Source organism: Aquarana catesbeiana, linkage group LG08, assembly GCF_042186555.1.
Source record: "Aquarana catesbeiana isolate 2022-GZ linkage group LG08, ASM4218655v1, whole genome shotgun sequence".
Classification (NCBI taxonomy): domain Eukaryota; kingdom Metazoa; phylum Chordata; class Amphibia; order Anura; family Ranidae; genus Aquarana; species Aquarana catesbeiana.
Window position 1 is genome coordinate 284,495,381 of NC_133331.1, and position 13,012 is coordinate 284,508,392.

Below are 13,012 nucleotides of genomic sequence, written 5' to 3' on the forward strand. Positions count from 1 at the left end.
AAGGTAAATCTCATGACTTGCATCATCTCCAGAATATTACAGAAGCCAGCAGATGACCCAACCAATCAGATTCCAGCTAGAAGTGAAGTCTTGTAGGGCTGTCTCCTATTAAAAACCCATTTCTATAACATAGTTCTTCTATGGATGAAGAATGCAAGTTGCCACCCTGCATTTGTAAACAGCATCAGGGAGGTACTGTGTGCATTTCCTGGCATCTCATTAGATTTTCTTCATGAACAAAACATTTCCCGCACTCTGAATAGGAAAAAGTGGCCTCCCGAGTGTGAATTTTCAGGTGATGAAGAAGGTTGGAAAAACATTTACCGCACTCTGAACATGCGTACAGACGCTCACTTTAGTGCAGTTTCTGGTGTCTATTGAGGTCTGCTTTCTCAATGAAACTTTTCCCACACTCGGGGCAGCAAAAAGGACACTCACACTTTCTCTGATGTAACAGAAGGTGTTTATTTAATATGACACATTTCCCGCACTCTTAACATGGACGCTCATCTTTGTGCAGTTTCTGGTGTTTATTGAGGTCTGCTTTCTCAATTAAATTTTTCCCGCATTTGGAAGAGGAATAAGGGTGCTCACCCTTGTGAATTCTCTGATGTAACAGAAGGTGTTTAATATGAAACGTTTCCCGCACCCTGAACAGGAAAAAAGTGGCTGGAGTGTGAATTTTCAGGGGGTAAAGGTGGTTGCCTCTTTTGGAAAAACACTTTCCGCACTCTGAACATGGAGTACGGATCCTCACTTTTGGGCAACCTTTGGTGTCTTTTGAGGTCTGCTTTCTCATTTAAACTTTTCCCGCACTCAAAGCAGGAAAAAGGGCGCTCACCCTTGTGCAGTTTAAGGTGTCTATTGAGGTCTGCTTTCTCAATGAAACTTTTCCCACACTCGGGGCAGGAAAAAGGACACTCACAGTTGTGAATTCTTTGATGTAACAGAAGGTGTTTATTTAATATGGAACGTTTCCCGCACTCTGAACAAGAAAAAAGGGACGTTCACCGTTGTGACTTTTTTGGTGTTTTAACAAAGGTCTTTACTTCCCTCAATGAAACATTTTCCACACTCTGAACAGGATTATGGACCATATTCCACCATAAACTAAAACGTGGGAATGTCCCAAAGTTTGCCACCACGTCTTTGCCAACAGAATCAGGAGTCTGGTGAATCTGGTGTCCAAGCACATTCTCTTCATGAACTAAATACTTCCCGCACCTTGAACAGGAGCATGAATATTCTGGTGATAAAGAAGGTTGACTTTTTCATGAAAATATTTTCCGCACTCTGAGCACGTGTAACGCCGCTCTTCTTTGTGACCTTTAACGTGTCGGTTTAGCTCTGTTTTCTGAATGAAACTTTTCCCACAATCTGGACAGGAAAAAGGGCGCTCACCCGTGTGAATCCTCTGGTGCGTGAGGAGGGTCCTTTTCTCAGAAAAGCGTTTCCCGCACTCTGAACAGGAGTGGGAACGCTCGCTCGTGTGAATTTTCTGGTGCCGTTTAAGTGCCGCTTTCTTGGCAAACCTTTTTCCGCATTCGGAACACGAGTAAGAACTTTCCGCCTTGTGAATTTTCTGGTGTGTAAGTAGTTCCTTTTTCTCAGTGTAAGATTTCCCGCACTCAGAACACGTAAAGGTCACCCTGGTGTGAGATCTGAGATGTAGGCGAAGTTCAGAGTTTGTTTTAAAAGATTTACCGCACCCCAAACACAACAAGGAATGCTCTGCTGTGTGGACTCCTTCATGGCCTGAAGAAGATTCCTTGGGCTGAGGTGGATCTGTTGACCTTTCTGGACCGTGAGACCTTCGATGGAGATCTGGAGTAATAGTATGTGATTGGTCAAAAGATTCCTGAGGATTCGAGGGATCCATTGTTTTCTTAGAATGGTGTATATTTTGAGCAATGGGATTTACTGCTGGAGAATATTGTACTTTGCCATTATCTTCTGCTTTGCCATCAGAGGTTAAAAAAAGAAGATCTTCCTCCAAGGTACTCCCGAGACATCTTCCATCTGTTGGAAGGCAATAAAAAAATAAAATCATTAAAATATTTTTACAAATCTGCACTGTATACTGGTCTAACAGGGCTTTGATATGACATCTAACCCAAGTATAACAATGGATAACTGGGTCTGTGCACTGATGACATTGTTTGATGAGGAATGGAGATGGACCTTTCATATGGTGTACAGTATCTCCTCCTCATTTGTTGGGAACATGACATTATATTGAGGAATGGAGATGGACCTTTCATATGGTGTACAGTATCTCCTCCTCATTTGTTGGGAACATGACGTTATATTGAGGAATGGAGATGGACCTTTCATATGGTGTACAGTATCTCCTCCTCATTTGTTGGGAACACGACATTATATTGAGGAATGGAGATGGACCTTTCATATGGTGTACAGCATCTCCCCCTCATTTGTTGGGAACATGACATTATATTGAGGAATGGAGATGGACCTTTCATATGTTGTACAGTATCTCCTCCTCATTTGTTGGGAACATGACGTTATATTGAGGAATGGAGATGGACCTTTCATATGGTGTACAGTATCTTCTCCTCATTTGTTGGGAACATAACATAAATTGAGGAATGGAGATGGACCTTTCATATAGTGTAAAGTATCTCCTATTTTTTGGGAAAATGACGTTATATTGAGCAATGGAGCTGGACCTTTCATATGGTGTACAGTATCTCCTCCTCATTTGTTGGGAACATGACGTTATATCGAGGAATGGAGATGGACCTTTCATCTGGTGTACAGTATCTCCTCATTTGCTAGGAACAGGACATTATATTGAGGAATGGAAATTGATCTTGTATATAGTCATTTTTTGGGAACATTAGGCGATGAGGTGAGATGATGGTCTTATTTCAACAATAGGGAGCTCCACTCTACTCTCTGTACAAAATAATACTGGACAAGGACAGCACAGAGTATACAGGACTTAGTGACTGATACAGATCTAGTAACCATATTTTCTATGGGATAACGCTTTAATAAGTAAATTAACAGTGTCTAGACCATGTCAATTGTCACAAATGACTCGACCCAAAACTTGCTGAAAAAAGGTGACCCTTTCAGCCTAAAGAATTCTTTATCTCTTACCTGTACCAATCTCAGGAGAAAAATTCTCCTGCTCACTTTTTAAAATCTCCCCATCCTGATCTGTAGACTGCTGATTGGCACTCATATCTATGTCTTCTTCCTCTTCAATCTCAACTTTCGTATATATCAAGTCTTCATTCTAAGCCCCAAAATTATAAAACGAAAAAAAAACAAAATCTGTAAAAATAGTGGTGATAACAATGGACTGCACAGGAGAATATCATTTAATAATAATAAGATAATAATTAGTGAGAAAACTCACCAATGTCTCTTCTTTTTCCTCTTCATCCTCAACTTTCAAATCTCCCAGTTTTACACCCTTAATTCCAAAGATGTCATGTTAGAATACATTTGTAGAAAGGAACAAGAGATTATAACACATTTTAGGTCTACATGCTCAATCCCACCTACCTGATGATGGTGAGGGATGGTGTGACCTTCCTGTGTGGAATCCCGGGAATACAGAGGACGGGGACATCTCTCTGGTGGGTTCCCATTACTGGATCCATCTGTAGGAAACACACACACTGACTGAATACATTGTTTCTATGTGTTTATCAGATGATGGGGGATCTAGGTGGACCCTCCGTACTGCTCTCTCCTTTACAATAAAGTCTCCTCTTACCCGGTGATGTGAGGGGCGGCTGATCCTCTATCATGACGTCCTTGTAGAGAACCTTGTGTCCTTCTAAATACTCCCACTCCTCCATGGAGAAATAGACAGTGACATCCTGACACCTTATAGGAACCTGACACACACAATGATACAGTCACCATCCAGACACATCCCTTGTCTGTTAGTGGATAATGTCCCAGAATTCCCGGCACCGCTCACCTCTCCTGTCAGCAGATCAGGTTTTTTGGTGGCTTCCAAAATCTTCTTGCGAATATTTAGCTTTGTTGTCAGACAGTGACAGTGAGGTGGAGGCACTGTAATGGGCGAGGTCTGTTGGACAGAGCTTCTGGGGATTAATGGCTCGCCAGATTTTGTCTTCACTACACTGATCTCCTGAGAAAAGAGACAATTTAACTGTTATCTCTACAAACCTTCCTAGAATCCTCCTCACCTCCTCAGTCAGGTGTGTGTTTTGGTAATAGGGATATCAGTGATGTCATGTGATCTCCCAGAATCCTCCTCACCCCCCTGATGAGGTCTGTGTTGTATTAAAAGAGATAAAAGTGATGTCATGTGACCTCCCAGAATCCTCCTCACCTCTCCGGTTAGCAGGTAGATGATCTCCAGGGTGAGGTTCAATATCCTTTCAGTCACATGGCTTTGGTTCTTATCCATCCTCATTGACATGGTCGTAGAATCTATCCAAGACGCTCCTCACTGTAGGAAGATAATAAAATGAGAATTATCTGGATGGTACTGGGATGAAAATTGTCTGGAGTTCTTTCATAGTTCTTACACCTCAGACTGCTTCTTATACCTTGGGGTGAGCAAGTCAGGCTGCCCTAATGCTAAGCAGGAGTTTACAGCCTAAATAAAGGTAGCAATGGTATCATTAAGCTTGGATGAACTCTCCGCTACCAGCATGTTATCTAGATCACGTTCCTCAGATGGAGAGAAATCGCCTCCTCCTCAGGTAAGGTATCTGGCTCAAGGGCTCAAGTCAAAAACTGATTCAGGAGGTCAAAGGAGCACAGTTGTGACTCCTGCTAGCCATGGCCTCAATAGGACCGAAAATGATGCCCATGAAATCTGGCTTTGTAGCAGAATATTACCCTCTGGGCAGGAAAGAAAAAGCGTAGGTGGCAGATGGGACAACAGAATGAGCACAGGAAAGAAGGGAATTGGACTGGGGCAACCATCAGAGTAAAGGGTATCAGGGCCTGAAGTGGATAAACTACTACCCCTGTTGGTGCGCCAGGGCCGTGCTGATGCAGTAATGCTGAGCATAGGCATGTCAATGAAGGAAAAATGGCACCAATTTAAAAAATACACCGGTGCTCCAAGCTGCAACCACCAGAATGGTGGTTGTCGGGACCTACACCCCGGCAAGGTGGTTTTCAGAAGACATATGGCACTCTGGGCATGAATGTTTAAAGGGCTTTTGCTATGTACTCACAGGTGAAGCTCTGCCGGCAGGATAGGGGAATATCTGATTGAACAGGGATGAAGGAAAGACAACCATGTGGAGGGAGAGACCTTGCCAGGGGCGATCCTCTTGTCTCTATGTTGATGAGGACAAGGACCTCATCTCTACAACCATGGCCTGGTGGTTGTGGGGGTCTGCTATCAGGGGGCTTCTCATAATCTGCCTATGTGTGTGGCGCTCAGAATGCTTCACCTACAGCTGTAGTAAGCATGAACTTAGAGGAAAGTCCTACGGGACTCGTGTCAGAAAAACCCGAACAGGCAAAGTTCAGTCTGAACCTGTGTTTGGACCAAATCTAAAGCTCATAACTAATCCGTACTATAAACCAGAGGCTCTGGATGGACAGTTGGATAAATGGTTCTATATTTAGGATGTATCTGGTCTATAAACCAGAGGCTCTGGATGGAGAGTTGGATAAATGGTTCTATATTTAGGATGTATCTGGTCTATAAACCAGAGGCTCTGGATAGACAGTTGGATACATGGTTCTATATTTAGGATGTATCTGGTCCATAAACCAGAGGCTCTGGATGGACAGTTGGATAAATGGTTCTATATTTAGGATGTATCTGGTCCATAAACCAGAGGCTCTGGATGGATAAAGTTGGATAATTGGTTCACCACACTAAATATGGGGAATGCCAGAAACAAAGGGGGTTACTGGGTGTAAATATAAAGTAATATCTTATTACCTCCTCTGCTGCCAGTTCCAGCAATGTCTCCTCTCTACTTTCTCTAAACTCACCTCACCACTGAACTTTCTTTAGTACCTCACTCCACTTCCTGTATGCGTGTGACATCACTTCCTGTCTTCACATTCCTCTGACAACAAGTGAGATCACCACCTTGTGGTGAACATAAAAACTGCAGGCTTTGCTTTCTTATTTTGTCCTAGGACTTTGACAGCTGATTCCTACATATGTACATTATACTTCAGTTAAAAATTAAAACAAGGGAAAAATATAATGAAAATGAACAATAATTTGATAATGTTCTAAAATTCTGAAATATGTAAAATTATAATTTATTTTTTTTTTTTATAGTCCATCTTCGTACATTTTTATATTATTGATATACAGTCACTTTGTTTAATCGACATGTTATCCTTCTATTTGTAGTAAAAGAGACTAAACAGGCCCCATTCACACTAGGTGTAGGGGGAACACGCATTCCCGCATGCATCATTTTACGCGTTTCAGCACAACACTCACTTGAATGGGTTGCCCTATGAACGCTAAAGAAGCTCATGTACCACATTTTTGCGGCGGAGTCTAACACTTGTTTCCTGTCAGTACTCAGTATGGAGAGTAGAGCCCAGATCTGAGTGATCAGCCCTGACTCGTGCTCATAGGACCTGTTGATTCCTAGACCTGTTGTTCACAGGACATATGAATCTCAATCCTTCCCTCAATGTGCTATAAAAAAAAAGATTATAGCAATGTGAAAGGTTGTGTAAACATAAAATGTCCATCCACAAATGGAAGCCTCCACGCTGCGATCCACGAGCACTTCAAGACCATCCTCCGCACCACCGGCTCTCACTGCTGTCAGCCTGCAATCGTGACCAGGAAGACTACCCTGCAGTAGAGCGATCTGAAAGCCAGGCTTGAAGTTCTCGTGGAGCGCAGTGTGGAAGCAATGACATTGATGGCGGTGAGGAGGATGGTCTATGTGGACAGCTTTACCCCGAATACTAGATTCATTTTTGCATCAATTAATTTGAGTAAAACTGAAGATTTTGTAATCTAAGTTATATTATAACCTTATGTCATGTAATGAGCTAAACAAATGTTTTATAAAACTCAATTTTGTAAAAATTTTGGAAATTGGTTTGCGAACAGTTGTCCCTGGAAGAGAACTCACAACCTTGTTGCTGCTGGGGAGAGGAAGGAGAAGGCCTTGATGCCAAGCACTTGTAGACTGCTGTGAACTCAGGTAATATGGTGGAACTGCTGTGCTGTGCTGATGGAGGAGAGCCAGGAGCTGTTGCTGGATGGAAAGCACACCCAGAAAAGAGATCGAGGCAGAGCACACACTAGAGGTGTCAGGGCCGTGCTGTGGGCTCTATGTGGACAGGTGATCAGTGTGAAATTATGGAGCCTATCGCCATGACCATGAGGAGGATAATCAATGGAAGTGGTGGGAATTTTCTATCTGGAAGTTGTAGTCCAAGGGGCAGGATACCATTGATATCAGTGCCCTTATGTGGACAGGTGCCCAGTGTGAGATTACGGAGCCTAACAACTTTCCTGATATGTTTTTTGAAGCTCTTCACTCCAACAGCCTCAATCCATCTATTTAGATACCAGTCCATTGACTTGGAAATCCCCCCTAGTCGCCATGGTGGACCCCCTGGTGACGTCTTGTACTCTGGGTATGCCGGGTACTAGTAAGCAACTCCGCTCTTTCCCCATGTATATGTTGTTTTGATTTTATGTACTGTTGTTATTATTTGGTCAATTGCTATGGTATTGATCATTCGTCAATCAAATTGCAGATATTCTCCTGACGAAGCGGCTCTTGTCTGCGAAACTAGTTGAGACGCTATCTGTGATCCACTATCCCATTGTGATCTTCCCCTATTGGGGACCATTATCTTGGTGATACTCATGGATTGTTACCATGCTTTTAATCTGTTTTTGGTTATTTGCCATGTAATATTAAATATGTATTAATAAACTTTTATATAATTTTCTATGCAATTGTTTATAGCTATACTGTTTTCACCTGTAAGGCAATAGTCCAATTGCCTCTGTCCTCTAAGGTAGCTTGGTTGGGGACTAAGCCCCTGTTTGATATATCTTGAAGATGGTGAGATCTTTGGAGTGAAGGCCCTGGGTCAACACACATGTCATGGACATTACGAGGAATCTCCATGGCCAAAGTTTACAAGCTCAGTTGGTCAACCAATCCAAACATGATATTCAGGGTTTGGTAAATGCTGGAGAGTAAAACTACCCAACAATTTCTTAAATCTCAAAAAGTGGTGAAGGATCTGGCCTTGGGGTCCTGGGTCATCACACCTACCATGGTCATCACGATACATTTCCATGATCCTAAGGTCATAATTTAATACATCAGATGACCAGTCCATCAAAAAGTGATTCTAATTGTTTGGTAAGTACTGGTATTGATGCACATCATTTCCTATATCTTGAAGATAGTGAGATCTTTGGAATTGAGGTCCTGGGTCTACACACCCAGGCGACACATACCATGGTGTTCACACAGAGTTTCCATATTCTTGAGGCCAAGATTTACTACATCAGATGGCCAATCCATCCAAAAGTGTTTCTCATTGTTTGGTAGGTGGTGATGCTGATGCACCTAATAATTTCTTATATCTTGAGGATAGTGAGATCTTTGAGGTATCTCCAAAGCCAAATTCCAGAACCTCGGTTGGTCCATCAATCCAAACATGATATTCAGGGTTTGGTAAAGGCTGGAGAGTTAACTACCTAACAATTTCTTACATCTCAAAAAATGGTGAAGGACCTGGCCTTGAGGTCCTGGATCTTCACACATACCATGGTCATCATTAGGAGTTTCCGCATACTTGAGGTCAAAATGTAGTACATCAGATGGTCAGTTCATCTCACTGTTTAGTAGATTGTGATGCTGATGCACCTAATAATTTCTTATATCTTTGTGAGATCTTTGGAATTGAGGTTCTGGGTCTACACAACTGTCAAAGACTTTACAAAACATTTCCAAGGCCAACATTTACAACCTCAGATGGTCAATCAATCCTAACATGATATTCATGGTTTGGTAGATGCTGACAAGTTAAACTACCCAACAATCTCTAAAAAGTTTGACAAAATATGGGACCCGTGTATCCGTCACATTCCGGTTCCCTAAATGAGCTCCAGACTGACCTTTTCTTTCTATTGGGTTGTCTTTAGAGCCTTATTAGGTTCTGTTCTTGATGACATTCTCAGGGATTGGTACAAGGGTTCCCCAATTACTCCTTATTCCCCTTCCACTCGAAGCCCCCCCCGCCTATTTACCCTTACCATACTTCAGTTCCTGCACTCCACCTTACATGGTTACATTCCTGGCTACTGATTAGAACTGTTAAGCTCCTGATCTTTAGTAGATCGTGTATATGTTTGTTGTTCCCTGATATTGTCTGATACAGTTTCTAATCTCAGAATGCTTAGCAGAGAACATCCAATGACTACTGTATGTCCCTTTTTATTCATGGACCCTATTATTTTTGTTTGTTCATGCTTTATGTGTTCATGTTTTTGACATGGTGACAATCCGAGAATTGCCTTTTGTTTAAATGATATTTCTGTCATCACCAGATTTTTTTCTAATAAAAACATTGAAATATAAAGTACCCAACGATTTCTCATCTCTCAAAAAGTGGTGAAGGATCTGGTCTTCAAGTCCTGGGTCTTCACACCTACCATGGTCATCACAATATATTTCCAAGATCCTAAAGTCATTATTTATGATGAAAATTATCTCATAATTTCTAATATCTTGATTGAAGATAGTGAGATCTTTGAAATGGAGGTCCTGAGTCTACACAACGGTCACAAACCTTACGAGGCATCTCCATGGCCAAGATTCATGACCTAAAAATGGTCACGTCACCAAAACTGATTTTTGTATACTTTATTTTATATAATGCGGTATGGGAACACATCAATACTTGAATTTACAAGAAATATAACATTTTAGAAGAGAACGATCCCACTCCTCCATGGAGAAATAGACAGTGACACCCTGACACCTTATAGGAACCTGACACACACAATGATACAGTCACCATCCAGACACACCCCTTGTCTGTTACTGGATAATGTCCCAGAATTCCCGGCATATCTCTCCTGTCATCTGCTCTATGACATTGTTAACCACTTACGGACCGCCGCTCGCCGATATATGTCCTAATTTTGAAGAGGAATATTGTTGTTATGGCAGCGGCCAGCTGCCATAATCCCGGTATCCTCTTCTTCGGCCGGCGGTCTGCTTTCAGATAAAAATGGTCTCTGCGGCGGATTTGCCGCGAGATCACTTTTATCGGCGGCTGGAGAGGGCCCCCTCCCTCCCGCAGTGCTCCGGTGCCCTCCGGCGGAGGCGAATGGATCCTTTCTCATGCTGGGTATGTTGACGAGTAAGGGGAAGATGGCCCCCACTCGTCTCCATACCATTGTAGGGCGGAAACGAAGTCAAAACGTCACTTCCGCCCATAGCTCTTAAAGGGACATTTTTTTTTTTTTTTTAAATGACAAAATTTTTATTTTTGTCATTTATTTTTTGTTGCATTTTTTGTTTACATTCTTTGTAATAGGAATAAAAGTGAATTTTTTTTTTTTTTTTTAAAGAACAGTGTAAAAATAAAAAATAAAAGGTAAAATAAATAAGAAAAAAAAATTTCCCCATCCCACCGAGCTCGCGCGCAGAAGCAAACGCATATGTGAGTAGTGCCCGCATATGAAAATGGTGTTCATATGCGGCCGCGAACGGTAGAGCAATACGACCTCCTCTGTAACTCAAAACATGCAACCTGTAGAATTTTTATGGAGATTTTTAAGGGTAAAAGTTTGTCGCCATTCCACGAGCGGGCGCAATTTTGAAGCGTGACATGTTGGGTATCAATTTACTTGGCGTAACATTATCTTTCACAATATAAAAAAAAATAGGCTAACTTTACTATTGTCTTATTTTTTAATTAAAAAAAGTGTATTTTTTCCAAAAAAAGTGCGCTTGTAAGATCGCTGCGCAAATACGTGGGCAGGTGTCCAATGAGAAATTATGGAACCTATCACTGTGAGAAGGATAACCCACAATGGAAGTGTTGGGAATTTTCTATGTGGTATTTGTATTGGTTCTATGTATCCTTAGAATATTATATGTGGAACTGGACTTTCTAGACCCCCCGCCTCACTGATAAAACACCAATGGACGACGTTCTATGAACAGAGCACATTCCAATCACCAATCATCCAATTACAGTCACTTATAAAGAAGGAATTTGAAACAAATATAAAGTTTGGAGCTTTCATATTTACTTCAACATATCAGAATACATGAATAACACATAATATAAAAAAAATACTTCACCCAAATCAAATTGTGTATATTAAAAGAAAAGTCAAATTATTTCAAATGTAATAATAAATATGCATTGGACCAGTTAATAGTCAGTTTTTTCAGCAAAGCAGAACATAGAGTAATGATGAACAGCCACCATAAGTGACCAACCAAAAATATAATTATGTGCAGAAATAAAGATGCAAAAAAAAAAAAAAAAAAAATGTAATGCCAGAATGTCTGGTGTCAGATCCAAAAGTGATATTCGCTGTTTGGTAGATGCTGAAAAGTTTAACCACCTGATAATATCTCAATGGTGGTCTTCACACCTTCAATGTCCTTTACGAGGAGTTTCCACTTTTCCTGCTGGATACTTTATGTTTTGCTATGCAACTAGAGAATTGGTGACAACCTAAGGCAGGGGTGTCAAACTCTATTTAATCGCAGGCCGCATCTGCAGTATGGTTGCCCTCAAAGGGCTGGTTGTATCTGGGGTATTCAGGAGTGTGCTACTGTACGTACAGAGTGCAGAGTTGTGGACCGCGTTAGGTACAGAGTGCAGAGTTCAGGAGTGCGTTACGTGCAGTGTGCAGAGTTCAGGAGTGTGCTACGTATAGAGTGCAGGGTTCAGGAGTGTGTTATGTGCAGAGTTCAGGAGTGTGTTACGTGCATAGTGCATAGTTCAGAAGTGTGCTACGTACAGAGTGCAGAGTTCAGGAGTGTGTTACGTACAGAATGCAGAGTTCAGGAGTGTGCTACGTACAGAGTGCAGAGTTCAGGAGTGCATTACGTGCAGAGTTCAGGAGTGTGCTACATACAGAGTACAGAGTTCAGGAGTGTGTTACGTGCAGAGTTCAGGAGTGTGCTCTGTACAGAGTGCAGAGTTCAGGAGTGTTCTACGTGCAGCGTGCAGAGTTCAGGAGTGTGTTACGTACAGAGTGCAGAAGTGTGCTACGTACAGCTTGCAGATTTCAGGAGTGTGCTATGTACAGAGTGCAGAGTTCAGGAGTGTGTTACGTACAGAGTGCAGATCTCAGAAGTGTGCTATGTACAGAGTGCAGGAGTGTGTTACATACAGAGGGCAGAGTTCAGGAGTGTGCTACGTACAGAGTGCAGAGTTCAGGAGTGGGCTATGTACAGAGTGCAGAGTTCAGGAGTGTGTTACGTACAAAGTGCATAGTTCAGGAGTGTGTTACGTACAGAGTGCAGAGTTCAGGAGTGCGCTATGTACAGAGTGCAGAGTTCAGAAGTGTGTTACATACAGAGGGCAGAGTTCAGGAGTGTGTTACGTACAAAAGCAGAGTTCAGGAGTGCGTTAAGTCCAGAGTGCAAAGTTCAGGATTGTGTTACCTACAGAGTGCAGAGTTCAGGATTGCGCTATGTACAGAGTGCAGTCTTCAGGAATGTGCTATGTACAGAGTGCAGGTAGCACAACCCAACTCCACCCCCAGTGTGTGTATTATGTGCAGAGTTCAGGAGTGTGCTACGTACAGAGTGCAGAGTTCAGGAGTGTGTTACATACAGAATGCAGAGTTCAGGAGTGTGCTACGTACAGAGTGCAGAGTTCAGGAGTGTGTTACGTGCAGAGTTCAGGAGTGTGCTACGTACAGAGTACAGAGTTCAGGAGTGCGTTACGTGCAGAGTGCAGAGTTCAGGAGTGTGTTACATACAGAATGCAGAGTTCAGGAGTGTGCTACGTACAGAGTGCAGAGTGTGTTACGTGCAGAGTTCAGGAGTGT

General features: G+C 42.2%; 1 protein-coding gene across 1 annotated transcript in view; it reads right to left on the reverse strand.

The window, feature by feature from the left end:
- LOC141106764 (uncharacterized) overlaps positions 1–13,012 on the reverse strand; it is a 114,927-nt gene that overhangs the window by 14,694 nt on the left and 87,221 nt on the right. The window contains exons 27-28 of the mRNA XM_073597691.1: positions 4,337–4,452; positions 3,959–4,132 (exon numbers count right to left, since the gene is read on the reverse strand). Of these exons, the coding sequence (XP_073453792.1) occupies positions 3,959–4,132; positions 4,337–4,452 (290 nt within the window). The remainder of the gene's footprint in view (positions 1–3,958; positions 4,133–4,336; positions 4,453–13,012) is intronic.